Source organism: Schistocerca americana, chromosome 1 (genome assembly GCF_021461395.2).
Source record: "Schistocerca americana isolate TAMUIC-IGC-003095 chromosome 1, iqSchAmer2.1, whole genome shotgun sequence".
Taxonomy (NCBI): Eukaryota; Metazoa; Arthropoda; class Insecta; order Orthoptera; family Acrididae; genus Schistocerca; species Schistocerca americana.
In genome coordinates this window covers 180,335,258-180,355,264 of record NC_060119.1, presented here as the reverse complement: position 1 = coordinate 180,355,264, position 20,007 = coordinate 180,335,258, and the positions used below count along the sequence as shown (strand labels likewise).

Below are 20,007 nucleotides of genomic sequence, written 5' to 3'. Positions count from 1 at the left end.
GATTTGAGTGCGTTTCAAGCACGATATACGCTTTCTCGGCTCCTGTCGCCATTTTGTCTCACTGCGCTCTCGAGTGCTCTGACGGCAGAAACCTGAAGTGCGGCTTCAGCCGAACAAAACTTTGAGTTTTTCTACGTATCTGTAGTGTGTCGTGACCATATATCAATGAATGGAGCTACAGCGAATTTATGAAATCGCTTCAATCATTTGTAATAGCCCTATATATCGCAGAAAATCAGACCATGGATCGATCCCCACGATCACCCCTTCATAAACTTTGCTATTACCTTCTATTTCCTCAAACATCACTGTTCTATGCGACATCTACAGTAGTCGCAGTGGCTGCACTAGAGGTTGGGAGACAATAACATCCACCTAAATATGCATACAAGAAGAATAGAATAGCTTGTTACAGTGTTGTGTGGCGAACAGTGAGACAACAGACTGACCATAATGCGTGCAGGTATAAGCGACCACGGTTCGGGCGCTTCTGAACCGCAAGAAGTCTACAGCCAGGGCCAGCACGTCGCTTTCCAGGGGAACTGGGGAAGCCCAACAGCTCGCCCCGAGCAGTAGCAGTGCAACAACCAGCGGAACCACCGCCATCTCAGACGACTGTCGGTGAGTGCCAAGCACTTCCACTGCTGTTGCGCCGGCTCCATGCGACAACAGTGAATCGTGAATTAGTCTCTTTGTAACACTAAGTCGTTCGACGCCTGAAATGTGCAGCTGTTCGTGTTTGGCACGCAGCAGATATGGAGCCACTCCACGCGTTATTTGGAGGCAGCGCAACAGAAAACTCTGACTGTGTTCCAGAAATCTCTTTCGACGGTGACCCGGCCGCTCTGTATCGATGCCACTGCGAATAAATATCTAAGGTACCTTTCACTTCCGCACGTAATGAATATTGCAAGCTGAACGTTCTCGTAACAGCTACTACTGTCAAATGGAATTAATTTGTGCTCACGCGCTGTTACTTCGATAATTATTAGGCAGGAGCACCACAAAGCCTTGATTCGTAATGCTCTATAGTTTAGCGGCCAACCCAAGACGTAGAGGTAATTGATAATCGTTGCTTCTGTTTCAAATACGTGCTGTAACTGAGAAGGGAATCGATGTGAGTTTCGTTATTCAATAATGTCCTCAGTCATCTAGACACCAAGCAAGATTTTAACCCTTTCGTGGATGATGGGATACATATGCCCGATTAAAACAATACAGAATTTTGAGCGCAGGGACGTCTGTATCTCATATCTTTCTAGTATTAGCATGTAGCGAGATGCTTTCGGAAGTTGGAGAAAAATAATAGGGATGGATAAATCGAAGGAGGTGAGCGATCAAATGGGACGGCGTGCGTTTATAGGTAGCGTAGAGCGTCTGTTTCACGAAAATCAACATCTTAAGGTACTATCTGTATTTTCTTCTACATCACAGACATTGTTTTGAAACATTACTATACACCTCAGTAATTCTGTTGCTTTGTACATGATTTGTATATAGTGGGACGTATTTGCCCCAGAAAACTTCGAAGAATATAGAAAAATTTAGTGTGTGGTATGTCAAAGTCATGTTCGAACGTTATGATGAAAACTTGTGTGCGCTATTTCATGTTTTTCATTGTCAGGAGAATAAATGTGTTTTGGTACTGATTTGTTATACTTTTTTCCATATTTTCCATCTTGATAAGATCATACTAAAATTAAAATTTTAACTCTAAATACTCTAGGTTCACACAAAAACATGTCTCTAATTATGTTCGTAGGACACGTGTCTCACTTTACCTGTTTTCAAAACTGGTCACCTTAAAACTTTTTTGTAGTGGAAGTCAAAAGTCTATTATTTATCACAAAGGAAGTCAATTTTTGACCTTTTATTTTTCAGATATATATTAAATGAATTTTAACCGTAAAGGGGTTAATCATTAATCTAATGTAACTAGTCTAACCCCGTAACAAAGTCATTGACAAGTCAATAAACTTATCATAGTTTGTATTTCATCTGCATAGTTCGTCAGAAAGACTGCAAAACAAACTGCAGCGCAGTAAGCTTGCAACTCAGATGTGTTTGCGACTCCACAGAGACTATGGATAGGATCTAATTAGTTCCTCAAGCACTGAAATAGTTTCGAGCTATTTCTCTCATGTATAACTTCAACAATTTCTCCGATATTGATTTTGGGAAATTCACAGTGTTCTTTAAGAAACAAATGGTTTTGCCTATCGTTCAATTTTCCTGATATACCGGTACACACTTCAGAAAAGTTCTGGTGGTCATAATAGAGCCAGTGGGAGAAAATTTGACACTTCTTCGATTACGCTAATCCAAGACTGAAGTTTCTTTTTTGGCGTCGACCTGCTCGGTTGACGCCGTATCCAGGTTCACTTGTCTGCTGTAGTTGTTGGATACCGAACATTCAAAAGGGGGGACACAGCCGTGTCACTCTCAGTCGCTCATGTTTCCTCACTCTGAGTAGTGTGTAGATCCTCCTATCCGCTCATTCGCAGAATCTGTTGCAGTACGCTCTACCTGTTTTTATAATGAAATAAAATGGCTCAATACTAATGGCTACGTTCTCATGGACCATTAAGTAATGGAGTAGACTCGCGAATCGAGGCGGTAAAGATGCTGCTGTTAAAATAAATACTGCTATCAATGGTTTCCAGTGGCTTGTGCCACGCTCTTCCATCACGTGTAACGAAAAGAGGATCCCAACAACAGGCCAGATGTATACCTGATCACTCGGTCTCGCACCCACCGATTCTCGTTCATTTTCTCCCTAGTGCCAACGACATTCCTCATTTGATTTCAGTCATTTCGAAGTCAACTTCCTAACGACCACACGGCTGAGTTTACTCCTTAAGGCTTTGAATGTGTGTTACCTTGTGTAAATTCTACATCTACATATTTATTCTGCAAATCGTTGTAAAACGTGTTACAGAAGATACCTTTTATTGTACATACGTTACATTAGCAGATGGAGCGTCTCCAGTATTTTCCTTCCGAATCTCTACTGAATACGGCAGCAGAATGATTTTGGATATTTGTGGTAAGTGCCAATGGGTCCAAACTGCTGAGGTCATGCGCTAAGGACAACACACACACCCATGCGCGAGGGAGGATTCAAACCTCCGACGGGGGAGGGGTGGGGGGTGGGGGAGGAGCCGCGCGAACCGTGGCAAGGCCCCATTTACCGCGCGCCAGCAGAACTGTATTGTGGAAGAAGTACTGTCCACCTTTGTGTACGAAATTTCTCCTATTTATTTCCAGTTCCTGGAACGGAAAAACTTTTGGAAAAAGCAAAGGAATTTTCGACCAAATGGCAGTTTTCCAACTCTGACGGTGCTGGAACAAAGTGCCCTTGTACTTATGAAGCTTTAAATACTGATGCTGATAGACTAACTCACAGAGTATTTCTTTCTGTGAGAGTCTTATTGTAGTTTTCATTGCTTAGACATCATGCGACAACAGTAGGTAGAACACTTCAGGTCGGCCGGTGTGACCGAGCGGTTCGAGACGCTTCAGTCTGTAACCGTGCGACCGCTACGGTCGCAGGTTCGAATCCTGCCTCGGGCATGGATGTATGTGATGTGCTTAGGTTAGTTAGCTTTAAGTAGTTCTAAGTTCTAGAGGATTGATGGCCTCAGATGTTACGTCCCATAGTGCTCAGAGTCATTTGAACCATTTTTAGAACACTTCAGTCACATGGCTTCCGTCGAAGCACTGGTCACTGGTGCAATGCTGCGACGGCGTCCGCGCTAGCCGCGCATCGTAGCCCAAACTCAAAATGCGCAGCCCCTTTCATCCCCGAGGTTCCTGTCGCTACCACAAACCGCTGTCGCACTTTGGACAACGCACATTAAGTCATGGAATAAACCACTGCAACCTCATTTATCAAATAATCGTCATCGAAAGTGAGTTTCAGTACTGTCTTCAAATAATTAGTGCCTCAGTCAATGATAGATAAAACCTAATAAAACTGCCGGGAATTTAATTCTCACAAATTCAATAATATTTTCTTAACGTAGTTCTTAATAAATCATCGAGATTTTTTTTTCTTCTCAGAAAAGAGGGTTATCACGAGTATCATATTTATCAATGCCTAATCTTGTTAGAAAGTGGGCAGTAACATATATTAAAACATTTTACAATGTGTATCGGTCCAAATATCCGCTGTACATTCATATGCATTCAAGTCTATGCCCTGGATAATGTATGGCATCTTACTCGCCCATTTTTTTTAACCGACTTGTCCTTTCAGTGATTCGTGATATTGCCGTAGGATGAGGCAAAATATTGGAGACGTCTACATGTCCCAATTCTGAGCCAACGTTTACAAGCTTCTGACGTAAATAGTGAAAGCCTTCAACAAATATTAATGTAAATGGACGAAGATCTATGGTACTCATTTCTACGCACTTTTTTTTTTAATCACCGGAGCTTTCAATGAAACTGCGAATGCCTTAGAATTTATACTTCGCCGTGTACTGCAGATATGTGCCTTCAGATGTGTGGTGACTGGTCTTTAAGACAGGAGACCAGAGCACTTGCCGCAGTTTATATTCCCGACTTTCTTATCAGTCACTAATGAAAATCTCTCCCAAACATTGCTAAGACCATTGTCTTTCGCACTCAGGATAAATGCTTTCCAATCAAGTTTCGCATTCGTACTTTCCTTTATCTCAAGTTCGTATGCCGTAATGCAATAGCGGGCGAGCGAAGGGCGCTTGGATAACTAGAGTAGGCGGTCAGGCAATTCGGGCGTTAAATGCTTGAACAAGCGACAAGAAGTCGAGTGCAGTTGCTCCCTCTGTCCAAAGCGGATGCATCGACATCTACCGGGTTTTCAGGGAACAACATGCTAGAGCAGTTAAAGCGAGCAGCCGGCCGTACTTGCCGAGCGGTTCTAGGCGCTACAGTCTGGAACAACGAGACCGCTACGCTCGCAGGTTCGAATCCTGCCTCGGGCATGGATGTGTGTGATGTCCTTGGGTTAGTTAGGGTTAAGTAGTTCTAAGTTCTAGGGGACTGATGACCTCAGAAGTTAAGTCCCATAGTGCTCAGAGTCATTTGAATTTAAAGCGAGCGTAAACGTCAAGTATAGACCTCTACTTCTCGTAGCCAATCCTTCTGTCGTAAACAGCCCTGTCTCAGCCAGCTCTTCTGTACTTGCCAGCCTGCCGATGCCAATATCTGCTCACTCACTGGTCCTATCATGGCCAGCCCTCGTGATACAGTTCCCATCAGTCGCCACCACTGCACCCACATCCGTCTCCTCCATGGACATCCCTGCATTGAGCTAGACATCCACACATGCTCCAAGATCCCATTGTACATTATTCTGGGCCTTGGTCGCATCTCTATGGACTCTTCTCTGCCAGTCCAGCATCCACCCAAGAACTCCCTATCGCTGTTCCCCCATGTGTACACGGCTTGCTTCTTTCATCGGCATCATTTTTTGTGTTCTTTTACTTATTGTCCTATTGCCTTGTTCCAGTCTACTCTGGTGGCTGCTCGGCATCTTTTCCCCTGGATGCTGTGCCTCTCTCCATCCATCTCATTCTGCGCCACTTTCTTCCTATCTATTCTCTCCAACGCCTTCTCTCTGTCGATCCCCTTCTCTATATATCTCAACCTTCCTCTATCTGTGCCCATCATCACATGTGACCCATGCAAAACAATAAAGGAGGCTGATACTACTCCAACATGCCTATCACTGGAGAAGCTTACAGGTCGCAGGCTGGAAATATGTTTCATGATCCTGACAAGTAGGCTGCCCAGCAAAGCAGGCGAATACTACTTTCACACAACTTGCCTCTCATGCAGAGCTGCCTATATGCCATGGACTGAGGCACACGATTTTGACCTTATCTCTGCTCCTTTTGGAGCTGCCATAGACTGAAACACAAGTATCTGACCTTATCTCCGTTCCAAATGCGCTAAAAGGATATAAACACCACAGTTTTGACACTCACGAGGTTTGCTTTTTGTGAGTCAAATTTGATTAAAATCGATGCAGGGATTCAGCAAGAGATCCCGGACATACACACAGCCTACCTTGTATGTGTACTAGCCTTCTCTCTATTGTTTTGTTCACATATGTGTTTGGCACATATACTACACACGTCCTCTTCACCCCTCATAGCATCCACCCATTCTGCACTCCATCTCTCTCCACCTCACCTGCACACCTCCATCTCTCTCCTCCCCACTCTCTCTCTGTCACTTTATCACCTCCTCTGACCTGTCTCTCTGACCATATTTTATACCCTCATCCCTGTGTCCATCTCCTCTTCCTCTGTCCATCTCCTCTTTCTCCGTGTCTTTGCACATCTCCTTCTTCCCCTCTCACTTTCTGTGCCCTCCTCACCCTTCTCTCTGTCTAACTCCTCCAGTCCCAACTTCATGTCCATGTCCTCCTCCTCCTTCTCCTGCTCCTCAACCTCCTCCTCTACCTGCTCCTCCACACTCTCTTTATCCATCTCCTCCCCCTCTCCCTATCTACCTCCTCTCCCCCTCCATCTGTTCCTCCCCTCCTTTGCCCCTCTGTGTCCATCCCCTCCTCTGCCCTCTCTCTATCCATCTCCTCCTTCCCCCTCTCTCTGTTCGTCCCCACCTCTGTTCGTCCCCACCTCTGTTCATCTCAACCTGCCTCCAGTCATGCACATCCACATATACAGCTCCTACAACACAGATCCATAAGGCAGGCCAATAATATTTCCAGTCATCACACCCATTGTGCCAGGCATGCTGCATAGCAGGGGCTGAAAAATATGTTTTTGACCGTATCTCCATTCTTATTGCCGATAAAAGGTTATAAAACCAACAGTACTGATACTAGTGACGTTTGTTTTCTGGTTGAAATTTGGTTGAAATCTAACGAGGGGTTTGAGAAGAGATTCCAGTTATACATACTTTATATGCAGTGTGCTTATAATTAAAGTTCCAGTTTCAAAACGCTGTAAAAAACGAACCACTACTCAGAATGACGTCAAATTTGAATTGAATATTATCGAAGAACTAAAAAAATTCAACAAAAATGTTCACACTAATGGTGCTGTTGCGGCAGAATATGAAAAATAAAAGATGTGGGGTAAACGATTGTCCCTTGGTTTGTGTCTGAGATGCTCACCGTGACTGTCTCAATGCAGGATCGCGTTTTGTTGGTAAAACTCCTTTGTAAGAATGGTGACTGTATGCCAGTAGCACAAGTTACGTACGCTCAAGAGTATGAAAAAAGGCGTTGTTCCGATGTCTGCCAACAATCTGCAGAGAATGAGTACGAAAGTCCAAAACACAGGTTCTTTTGAAATGCGATGTGGCAGAAAAAGAAAAACAATTGATCCAACATCTGTTGAAGACGTGGCCACAGCACTGTAGGAGGGCTCAAGCAGTGGTTTGTGAACATGCAGTGCATGGGGATTTGCCCAAACTTTTGACATACCTGTGAGCACAGTGCATACAATTCTACTAATCATCCTGCACTATTATCCATACAAAGTTATCCAGGTTCAGGAGTTGTTTCATGCTGGCCTTCCAGTTAGATAAACATTTTCTAGAGAATTTCTTGCTCGCATAAAAGTGGACAATGAATGGCCAGGGAACATTCTGTGGACAGATGAAGCCCATTTCCATCTGCAGTTACATGTGAATACACAGAATTGCAGAATATGGGCAACAGATAACCCGCTCGCACTTCAACTGTACGACTTCATTCTGTAAAGGCAAATGAGTTACGAGGGCTGATAGGACAGTATTTTGATGGGGCATCTTTTTTCAAGGAGGCGGGTTCTGGGTTTCCTGCCATAACTGACAAATGTTATGAGAGTCTTTATTACCAAGGGCGCCGACTTTCCAAAATTTCTGTGGTTGCATATCAATGGTGGAATGTGGTATATGTTTTCTGAGAAGTCTCGATATTTATTTAAATGATTACCTTTCATTCATAATCATTTATGAACACTGCCTGTGTCATAAAGATATTTGCTGTGATAAAATAAGATATACTGATACTACATGTTGTGGGTTGGCAGGAGTGCCAACACCGGGTGACTAGAGGAAGCCGAAAGGCACGCGATTTAGCTCACGCAGGCTGGTGTGAGGTCTGGAACAGGACAAGGAATTTAGACTTTAGAAAAACGGACGTAGCTGGTGAAATACTTAACTTTAATCCATTAATGATGAGCGTCGCTCTTGACGGTACATGATTACAGTATCAATAGTAACTGGTACTGGCGCCTTGCTAGATCGTAGCAAATGACGTAGCTGAAGGCTATGCTAACTATCGTCTCGGCAAATGAGAGAGTATTTTGTCAGTGAACCATCGCTAGCAAAGTCGGTTGTACAACTGGGGCGAGTGCTAGGAAGTCTCTCTAGACCTGCCGTGTGGCGGCGCTCGGTCTGCAATCACTGATAATGGCGACACGCGGGTCCGACGTATACTAACGGACCGCGGCCGATTTAAAGGCTACCACCTAGCAAGTGTGGTGTCTGGCGGTGACACCACACTATAAGCATACACTGAGACAGCCCTAGCTGAGTCGGTGACACAGCTGACTTAAAAGCAGCGGAAATAAGATCAAACTCGGGTTCAAATGCACTTGGACGAACCCACAGAGCCAGGGACATAACGTACGCGATACGGGCCCGCCTACTAAAATAAAATGCCTGACCCGCCGACCTAAAGTGTACAGCCTATCGTTAATTAAAGCAACTTTCATTACAGCAGGTAGAAACAGAGATTTAATGGAGTATATTGTAAAATCCCGTGTAATATAATCAAGTATATCATTCATTTATTATATTCAAAATATTAAACAGAAATTATTAATACCTATAAATGTTATTGAAAATACACATTTTAGTGATTGGCTGTCTGTTGTCTGATTGATTTGTATTTATGAAACCTCAATGTACTCGTCTTGACCTCTAGTGAAACTGGACCATGCGCCGTACTTTCTTTGATGGAAGGTATTGATTATTTCACTGGCATCAATAGATCACTTTGGACGTTGTGGAGGCTGAGTTCGCAAACTCTGTATTGGGTCATGTAATTCCGAAGATAGTTCTTTATAAGTATGAGTTTCAAAAATAAGTGTTCAGCCGAAGAAAGAGCTACAGGAGTAGTTAAAAGCAGGTAAAAAATTGTGCATTAATCTGCAACGCTCAGCTATGATTGAAATCTCTGTTACTAATAGTTTTGTTAATCAGCTACAAAGGTTAACGAGGCTATTTCTTCTTTAAGAGGACTTTTGGTCTGTGAGTTTACTGGATAAATCCTCCTCATATTCATTTTGGAGAACTGCTGCTGCATTGTGAATGTCTTCATGGGGAACATAATTTATAAATTTTGGGGAAATAATTTTTAAAATATGGTTAACATTACGCACGCCCTCAAATATGCTCTTCTTCTTTGTTGCAATGGTGCCCAAATAGCCATTAAAATGTCCCATTTCTTTGCCAAAGATGAAGCTGACAACATTGCTTCTTCAGCCGGCCGCTGTGGCTCTCCGGTTCTAGGTGCTTCAGTCCGGAACTGCGCTGCTGCTACGGTCGCAGGTTCGAATCGTGCCTCGGGCATGGATGTGTGTGATGTCCTTAGGTTAGTTAGGTTTAAGTAGTTCTAAGATCTAGGGGACTGATGACCTCAGATGTTAAGTCCCATAGTGCTTAGAGCCATTCGAACCATTTTGCTTCTTAAAAATTGTGTCGATAGCAAGATAAATTATCAGCTGTTTCTGAACAAAAGAACACACTTTATCAAGCTCTACATTTTTCGATTGCATAATTTGAGATGTTGAATTGCAAAGTTTTGATTGTAGCGCTGTATGAAAACTTAATTCAGATTTGTCTAATTAGTTTTTCAAAACAACAGCTTGTTCTCTTTCTTCTCTTTACTTAGATGTCAATGTTACTTTTTACAGATCATTAATCAGCCTAATAGACATGAGCATAACGAAAGACTTTTACAGACTGGTATCTCGAAGACGAACGTGTTAGGCCAAGCTTTTTGAAGGTACAAGCAGATACTAAAAGCTCCCATCTTTTAATTCTATGAATAACGAAAAGATGCATTTCTACTGCGTCGTAAAAGGACCTGACTTCTTGAATTCCACATGTAGCATTGTTAAGTGATAGAGTCAAGGCGTGCACTGCACGATGCTCATATTTAGCAGTCTTTTGTCTTTGTTGAATTATTGTGCACTGCACAATGCTCATACTTTGCAGTCTTTTGTCTTAGTTGAATTCTCGTTGTGATAGCTTTGTGAATGCCTGACATATTGGCACAACCGTCATAACCCTTACCACAGAATTTAGTTGAAACGTCTCTTTTCATCTATTGCACTTAGTATTTCCTTTTCTGTCCCTAATGCACCTTGATCTTTTATTTCACGAAAACTTAAAAATCTTTCATTTAACTTCATGTCACAAGTCTTTGCACTGTAACATATATAAATATCTCAGTTTACCGATATCTTTTTGAGATGTTCTATGTTGCATGTATAATAACAGAAAGTAACGATGCAGCGTTAATGTCATTAATAATTTCTTTTTCAGCTGCACGGGAATGGACATTTTTAAACGAAGGGCTAAGGTATTTTTGCGTCTAGGCCTGGTTTGGTTTATTTATTAGATCGCATAATACTGGATTGTACTTTGCAAGAAGTTTGATGATTGGTAAAACATTTCCACTGTTTGGTTTTCCTATTTTATCCCTATATCCCTGAAAAGCGCTATTACTGGATTTCAGTGTAATCATCATAGTCATAATAAGCTGAAGCACTTACTTTCACACGTTCTCAATTGTCCTTAGTTATAAACACATACCGACGTCAGCTGTGTTTTTCTTACACCACGAACTGAAAACAACGCATGCGTTGAGACGTGCATATTGTTTCGTATCACACCACGCTTTTGGTTAGCCGCCTCCAATCTCAAACCACTTCCCTCCGGCTAAAGGATTTTGTCAGAAAAACCACTTTTTAGTTTCATCATTTACATCCAACTGATAATCTACGCGATCATTTGAATAGCCTGCGATATGAAGAGATCTAATTACATTTGTGGCGATTTTGCTACCATCTTCTTTTTCGTCTTGATAATTGCTGTTATATCTTTTCATTTCAGAATATCACTCACTTGTGACACCACAAACTTCTCTTGTGCTAAGCTGCAGCCTCGGATCTACGATATTTCCGAACCGGGGCAAAAACTTTATAGTGGCGCCCCCTCCCCCTCCCCCCCCCCCCCCCCCCGCCCCTCGAAGCGCTTGATATAGGACGTCAAAAATGTAAGGGAAAAAATGTCGATTTTCCTAGAATATGGTCGCTTTGTAGCGCACATTTATTGGAAAAGTTTCATATACAGGATGATTATAATAAAAGTTAAACTTTCAAACCGCTGTAGAAATAACACCACTGATCAGAAAGATGTCAAATTGCAACGGAATATTAACGGAGAAGGGGAACAACGTATGGCAGAAGAAAAATAAATAGTTACAAAATGTAGCAATAGATGGCGCTGTAAACATCATAATTTAATAGTGGTCGACTACAAATGACAAATGAATCATACAACAACGCCTAAGGTGTACTACACAGTGTGCATAGGTGTACAGGTGTGATACTGTGCCGGCCGCGGTGGTCTCGCGGTTCTAGGCGCGCAGTCCGGTACCGCGCGACTGCTACGGTCGCAGGTTCTAATCCTGCCTCGGGCATGGATGTGTGTGATGTCCTTAGGTTAGTTAGGTTTAAGTAGTTCTAAGTTCTAGGGGACTGATGACCACAGCTGTTAAGTCCCATAGTGCTCAGAGCCATTTTTTTTTTTTTTTTTTGTGATACTGTTAGTTACGTAAGCCCATCCACCACGGCAAGGTCATATAATATCGGATGGGAAAAATCGGTTTTTAACTGTCCTGAAGCCAAACACAACATAAAAAGCATCAATCAAAATCAAATCGGATTATTAATTTCCGTGTGACTGGCGCAAAACATGTTCAATATGCTGTCCACCGTTTCCTGCAATAATTTGAAATCGAGAAACAGCATGCCCCACAACTGATGAAAGTGTTTCTGGGGTCACGTTCAGATTGTGTTGCGCAGTGCATACCTTCAATGCAGCTAAGTTTGCAATCGCAACACTAAATACAACATCTTTCGACAGCCAGAAGTCACACGGCTTAAGATCAGGTGATCGGGACGGCCAGGCTGTAGGGAAATGGCGGCTGATAATTCCAACATTTCCGAAAAGACGCTTCAGCAGTTGCTTAACTGGGTTTGCAGTGTGCAGAGGTGCGCCATCTTGCATAAAAATGACCCCACCGACACATCCACGCTGTTGGAGAGCTGGAATGACGTAATTGCGCAAAAGACACTCATAGCGCTTGCCAGTGATTTTACAGGTAACATGATCGGAAGCACCTGTCTCTTCGAAAAAATGTGGCCCTATAATAAATGATGCCGTAAACCCGCACCACACAGTGACCTTTTCAGGATGATGTTGTACTGGTTGATTTGCGTGTGGATTTTCCGTAGCCCATATTCGACAATTCTCCGTATTGACATATTCTGTCAGATGGAAGTGGGCTTCGTCTGCCCACAAAATCATCAACTGGGATGCTTTTCAAAATTATATGAATAATCGATAGACCAAGGTGCTCTGGATGCTAAGGCGCTTTGTGAAACAAGGCTTCTTTCTTCATTAATATACACTACGGGCCATTAAAATTGCTACACCACGAAGATGTGCCACAGATGCGAAATTTAACCGACAGGAAGAAGATGCTGTGATGCGCAAATAATTAGCTTTTCAGAGCATTCACACAAGGTTGGCACCGGTGGCGACACCTACAACTTGCTGACTTGAGGAAAGTTTCCAACCGATTTCTCATACACAAACAGCAGTTGACCGGCGTTGCCTGGTGAAACGTTGTTGTGATGCCTCGTGTAAGGAGGATAAATGCGTACCATTACGATTCCGACTTTGATAAAGGTCGGATTGTAACCTATCGCGATTGCGGTGTATCGTATCGCGACATTGCAGTCGAGATGACAGGCATCTTATCCGCATGGCAGTAACGGATCGTGCAGCCACGTCTCGATCTCTGAATCAACAGATGGGGACGTTTGCAAAACAACAACCATCTGCACGAACAGTTCGACAACGTTTGCAGCAGCATGGACTAGCAGCTCGGAGACCATGGCTGCGGTTACCCTTGACGCTGCCTCACAGACAGGAGCACATGCGATGGTGTACTCAACGACGAACCTGGGTGCACGAATGGCAAAACGTCATTTTTTCAGATGAATCCAGGTTCTGTTTACAGCATCATGATGATCGCATCCGTGTTTGCCGACATCGCGGTGAACGCACATTAGAAGCGTGTAGTCGTCATCGCCATACTGGTGTATCACCCGGCGTGATGGTATGGGGTGCCATTTGTTACACGTCTCGGTCACCTCTTGTTCGCATTGACGGCACTTTGAACAGTGGACGTTACATTTCAGGTGTGTTACGACCCGTGGCTCTATCCTTCATTCGATCCCTACGAAACCCTACATTTCAGCAGGATAATGCATGACCGCATGTTGCAGGTCCTTTACGGGCCTTTCTGGATACAGAAAATGTTCGACTGCTGCCCTGGCCAGCGCATTCTCCAGATCTCTCGCCAACTGAAAACGTCTGGTCAATGGTGGCCGAGCAACTGGCTCGTCACAATCGCCAATCACTACTCTTGATGAATTGTGGCATCGTGTTGAAGCTGCATGGGCAGCTGTACCTGTACACGCCATCCAAGCTCTGTTTGACTCAATGCCCAGGCGTATGAAGGCCGTTATTACGGCCAGAGGTGGTTGTTCTGGGTACTGATTTCTCAGGATCAATGCACCCAAATTGCGCGAAAATGTAATCATATATCAATTCTAGTATAATATATTTGTCCAATGAATATCCGTTTATCATCTGCATTTCTTCTTGGTGTAGCAATTTTAATGGCCAGTAGTATAGATTTGGCGCCACCTGAAATTGCCACACGGGGCAGTCATCGCCGTTTGCTCTCCCCTCCCCCCGCCCCCCAATGGATCTGGGCCTGCTAAACTGAGTAGACTACCCGTTATTAAATCATTACTTCTTAGCAGATAATTGACAGTGTTGCCGAATAAAGATATGACGAGAGTTAAATGTTCATAAAAACATGCGTTATACAGACTCGGGTACACTAAACATCAAGAATGGATCATTTTCCACCTAAATGTGACATTTTGGTACTTTTTATTGTTGTCATTATTTTGTAATAACTAATCTGCGCCGCACTTTTGTGATGTCCAAGGAACGTACTGCAATCAGAGTGGTACGAGAGATGGCAAGGAGGAACTTTGTGTACATACTTTGCGCTAAACTGAATTTAGCGTTGACTGATTCTATGAAGCTGTGTTGATCTGACCATTCTATTCGTTTGACTTTACTATTTGCCGTTTACATATAACTGTGTTTACATTTTTATATCTTTCAATTTTTTGATCTACTTTTAACTCATAATAAACTAACAATAATTTTTTACTTTCTCTGCGGGCCACTAAAGTACCAGGTCGTCCCACATTGCAAGCCCTAACGTTACACCACTGCACACCCGCACAGGACATACATTTCTGTTGTCTGCTCACTCGGAAATGAATACGGGGGCAACCCTGTGACCAAAACGACTCACTGGCAAAGGCTGTCACGATAGTGGGTTTGGATTATAATGACAAGTTATTGCAACGAATATTCTAAAAATATGTAATCGTAACATTAATCGATTCTTTCTGTACTAAATTATTTGTCTTCTTTCAGCTTTTAATTCACTAACAAAATGCGAATTACGTCTGTATCAGGTGTAGTATACTTTAAACAACTCACATACACAGTGACTGCAAGAGCAACGATGTTGTTGTTGTTGTGGTCTTCAGTCCAGTGACTGGTTTGATGCAGCTCTCCGTGCTACTCTATCCTGTGCAAGTTTCTTCATCTCCCAGTACCTACTGCAACCTACATCCTTCTGAATCTGTTTAGTGTACTCATCTCTTGGTCTCCCTCTACGATTTTTACCCTCCACGCTGCCCTCCAATACTAATAAATTGGTGATCCCTTGATGCCTCAGAATATGCCCTACCAACCGATCCCTTCTTCTAGTCAAGTTGTGCCACAAATTTCTCTTCTCTCCATTCTATTCAGTACCTCCTCATTAGTTATGTGATCTACCCATCTAATCTTCAGCATTCTTCTGCAGCACCACACTTCGAGAGCTTTTATTCTCTTCTTGTCTAAACTATTTATCAACCACGTTTCACTTCCATACAAGGCTACACTCCATACAAATACTTTCAGAAACGACTTCCTGACACTTAAATCTACACTCGATGTTAACAAATTTCTCTTCTTCAAAAACGCTTTCCTTGCCATTGCCAGTCTACATTTTATATCCTCTCTACTTCGACCATCATCAGTTATTTTACTCCCTAAATAGCAAAACTTGTTTACCACTTTAAGCGTCTCATTGCCTAATCTAATTCCCGCAGCATCACCCGACTTCATTCGAGTACATTCCATTATCCTCGTTTTGCTTTTGTTGATGTTCATCTTATATCCCCTTTCAAGACACTGTCCATTCCGTTCAACTGCTCTTCCAAGTCCTTTGCTGTTTCTGACAGAATTACAATGTCATCGGCGAACCTCAAAGTTTTTATTTCTTCTCCATGGATTTTAATACCTACTCCGAATTTTTCTTTTGTTTCCTTTACTGCTTGCTCAATATACAGATTGAATAACATCGGGGAGAGGCTACAACCCTGTCTCACTCCTTTCCCAACCACTGCTTCCCTTTCATGCCCCTCGACTCTTATAACTGCCATCTGGTTTCTGTACAAATTGTAAATAGCCTTTCGCTCCCTGTATTTTACCCCTGCCACCTTCAGAATTTGAAAGAGAGTATTCCAGTTAACGTTGTCAAAAGCTTTCTCTAAGTCTACAAATGCCAGAAACGAAGGTTTGCCTTTTCTTAATCTTTCTTCTAAGATAAGTCGTAAGGTTAGTATTGCCTCACGTGTTCCAACATTTCTACGGAATCCAAACTGATCTTCCCTGAGGTCCGCTTCTACCAGTTTTTCCATTCGTCTGTAAAGAATTCGCGTTAGTATTTTGCAGCTGTGACTTATTAAACTGATAGTTCGGTAATTTTCACATCTGTCAACACCTGCTTTCTTTGGGATTGGAATTATTATATTCTTCTTGAAGTCTGCGGGTATTTCGCCTGTCTCATACATCTTGCTCACCAGATGGTAGAGTTTTGTCATGACTGGCTCTCCCAAGGCCATCAGTAGTTCTAATGGAATGTTGTCTACTCCCGGGGCCTTGTTTCGACTCAGGTCTTTCAGTGCTCTGTCAAACTCTTCACGCAGTATCTTATCTCCCATTTCATCTTCATCTACATCCTCTTCCATTTCCATAATATTGTCCTCAAGTACATCGCCATTGTATAAACCCTCTCTATACTCCTTCCACCTTTCTGCCTTCCCTTCTTTGCTTAGAACTGGGTTGCCATCTGAGCTCTTGATATTCATACAAGTGGTTCTCTTCTCTCCAAAGGTCTCTTTTATTTTCCTGTAGGCAGTATCTATCTTACCCCTAGTGATTTGCGCCTCTACATCCTTACATTTGTCCTCTAGCTATTCTTGCTTAGCCATTTTGCACTTCCTGTCGATCTCATTTTTGAGACGTTTGTATTCCTTTTTTCCTTCTTCATTTATCGACAAGTTATTAAAAGAAAATAACACATTCATAAAATTAAAATGAAAAAAAAACCTCCATAAATCAGGCAGTTTTAATTTGTTGGAGAAATAACTACGAAAGATTTATTTGTGAACAGAACTACAAAGTAACTCACTTTGCATACCAAATAATAATCATGACATATTAACTTTCGGTATAAAACACTTTACTTCTTACGCCATTTGCACGTATGAATTTGTTTGAAATTTTGGTAGTGGCAGTATTTTTAGTCGTTTCTTTACGAACATGCAAAATTGCCAAATCGTTCAATCTTTTTTGTGTCATTGTTGACCGCAAAAACATTTTCAATCGTCAAAGTGCTGAAGGCGACCGCTCAGAGGTACAAGAAGTAACAGGTCTAGTTAAAACCATCCCAACAAACTTTACAAATTCTGTGAGCATTTCATTCATGGGACTAATGTTTTCTCTGCTTAAAATATTTGTAACGTCTGACAAGTTGGCCACTTCCTCTTTCTTCGTTCAGCGCACATCCAGAAATATGCCCCTATGCAGTGTTAGCTCGTCTTTATGAAAGTTTGTCCCCTAGAATTGCAGGATTCAATCAGCGCCAATTTGACCGACAGCAAAAGCTTCAAGTTGTAAGTTCGAGAACCTCTGAGTCAAATCTACAATTTAGCGAATCCATAGCCGTATCAATTGTTATCAAAAAATATTTGTCTGTACATTTCCTTCAGCGTTTGATACATATGATGATCGCTACCTACATTGTAGTATTGTGGCATCTTCCTATTTCTAGGCAAAGCTGATCCTTCAATGTGAAGTTCCTCCGCTTTCCTGATGGTTTCATTCCACAACTCAAAAAATGTATCCCTTTGTGAAACTCAACTTGCAGACAGAGCTTCCACGAATGTTTTGATTTCACGGTATGACAATGATTTCTTCTGAAACGAGTAATGAAGTTGCTCAATCCAACCGAAAACTGAAATTAACATTTTCAGGCAAATAAGAAATCTGATTTGGCGCAGATCTGAAAAATATCATCCAGTGTTCCCACAGATTACACTTTTTTCTTCTGACAGACCTTCCAATAATTTCAAGAGAACGTTGTAATTACTTTCCGACGATTTTAGTGATTGTATTCTGACACACCACATCGTAGAACAGAATGGTCGCAAAATCAGTCTGTGAAAGTTTTTTACAACACCATTTTCATTTTCTTCTTGTAGCGATTGAAACATCGCTAGCCTCTTACGTTTTATAAATGATATTAACTCACGAAGATTCATCAGAAAGTGTCGCACATGACTAGTACTTTGCATCACAACTTGTGATGCGAAATTCAAATTATGCACCGAACAACGAGCAAATATAGCTCTCGGCTCCAACAGAGTAATCGTACTTTGTAATCCTGTTAAATGTCCAGTGACATTGCTCGGGCCATCATAACATTGACCACGACAGTATCTTACAACATCGTGGATAACTTCAACGTCCTAGAACTTGTTGCGGCTACATCATAGAAGCCCATAAAACTTTTTCAACTTGAAGACATTTATCGACATATCTGAAACATATGGATAGTTATTTCTTAACTGGTATGTCTGAAGTTTCATCTACAATAGGAGAAAAATATAGTGCCTCCTTAATAGATTTCACAATGTTTTGCTGACATCGCTAGGCAACGGCCTTGCCGCAGTGGATACACAGGTTCCCGTGAGATCGTCGAAGCGCTGTTGGGCGTGGCCGGCACTTGGATGGGTGACCATCCAGCCGCCATGCGCTGTTGCCGCTTTTCGGGGTGCACTCAGTCTCGTGATGCCAATTGAGGAGCTACTCGACCAAATAGTAGCGGCTTCGGTCAAGAATACCATCATAACGACTGGGAGAGCGGTGTGCTGACCCCATGCCCCTGCTATCCGCATCCTCCTCTGGGGATGACACGGCCTGTTGAGATACGGAATGACACATTGGTACTTTGTTTCGTAGTTGCCAGAGCAGTCACGAGCGAACAGTGAAGCGTACATTTTTCATGAACTCTGAAACGTTCAATTGTGTGTTGCCACTGGGAAAATCCATTTCAAACAAATACATTACGTGAATCCCTGTGTGTAGAAATAGACGGAAACACAATGCTGAGTTTTTACCAACACTACAGAACACTTTGTCCTATTTTCTGTCGTAATAAATCCAAGGAAATTTGTATTTCCATCCTTCATGGTATGACCTCCTGATGGTTTCTTGACACTTCTTGCTGATGTACCATGGGAGATGGAAAAAGACACATTCTCGGGATCCTTATTTTATGGTTGAACATGATTTTCACTGTTCTCGCTGTTAGTATTATCCATCTGTGATGAAGACGACAAACTTTGATGAATTTATCCATAGGAACTAGGAAACTGTTCGAATTCGAAAGTATGTGTAGCAGCAATACCTACTACTGTGTTTCAGCTTTCCCCACGCGTTCAGTGACCGCGTAGCGTTAGGAAACTGAGATAATTTTTGCCCGGCCAAGAGCTTTTGCTCTACGCACCCCGTCAATAGACCCTCTTCTTTGTACTAGCTATTAATGCGGTAACACCCCTTCAGTCTACAATATAAGCTCCCACGTCATTCAACGCCATTATCTCAACAAACAAATAACGACACAGACTACGTTAAAAAAATTTCACTGAAATCTTAAACCTCGCCGCTGCCATGTCTTCCTTTTTGTTTAAAGGACGTAGCTATTGAGGTAGTTTGTAACAGTCAACTACTTTGTATCTCGTATTATCCTTTATTATTGCTCAATACTGGCAAGCAGATACTTTAAAACAGTTGTTGACGGATTGAGTGGGCGTGTTATAGCATGTCACTTGTAAGTAAACATGAAAGCAAGCCGAAAAGACGGAATTCAAGTCACTGTATACTGCGACTTTTATTCTGGGGAGTGCCTTTGATTTGGCCAGAGAAAGACAAGGAACGTGGGAGCGTGTTGCTCTTTCAAGCTCTTTCTTGACTCTGCCGAGATGACAGTGTTATCGTCAAACCTTCAAATCTTAATTTTTCTCCCAGTATTAAAATTCAAGCAGAAGACATTCACCATATTATTCCATGAATTCGTTTGCTGCTTGTTCTATATAGACACGGAATGACGTGGGTATAATCAATATAAACGTTAGCTGTGAATTCTTTTTTTACTGGGCAAATTAAAGTTACCACATCCGACATTGCACAAATACATATACATATACATATACATTTATA

The 20,007-nt window shown here is 42.3% G+C and overlaps 1 protein-coding gene across 1 annotated transcript in view; it reads right to left on the bottom strand.

The window, feature by feature from the left end:
• The window catches only part of LOC124614367 (ionotropic receptor 75a-like), a 164,769-nt gene extending 159,485 nt beyond the window's left edge, over positions 1 to 5,284 (bottom strand). The window contains exon 1 of the mRNA XM_047142941.1: positions 5,203 to 5,284. Coding sequence (XP_046998897.1) covers positions 5,203 to 5,284 — 82 coding nt within the window. The remainder of the gene's footprint in view (positions 1 to 5,202) is intronic.
• Between the last annotated feature and the right edge of the window lie 14,723 nt (positions 5,285 to 20,007).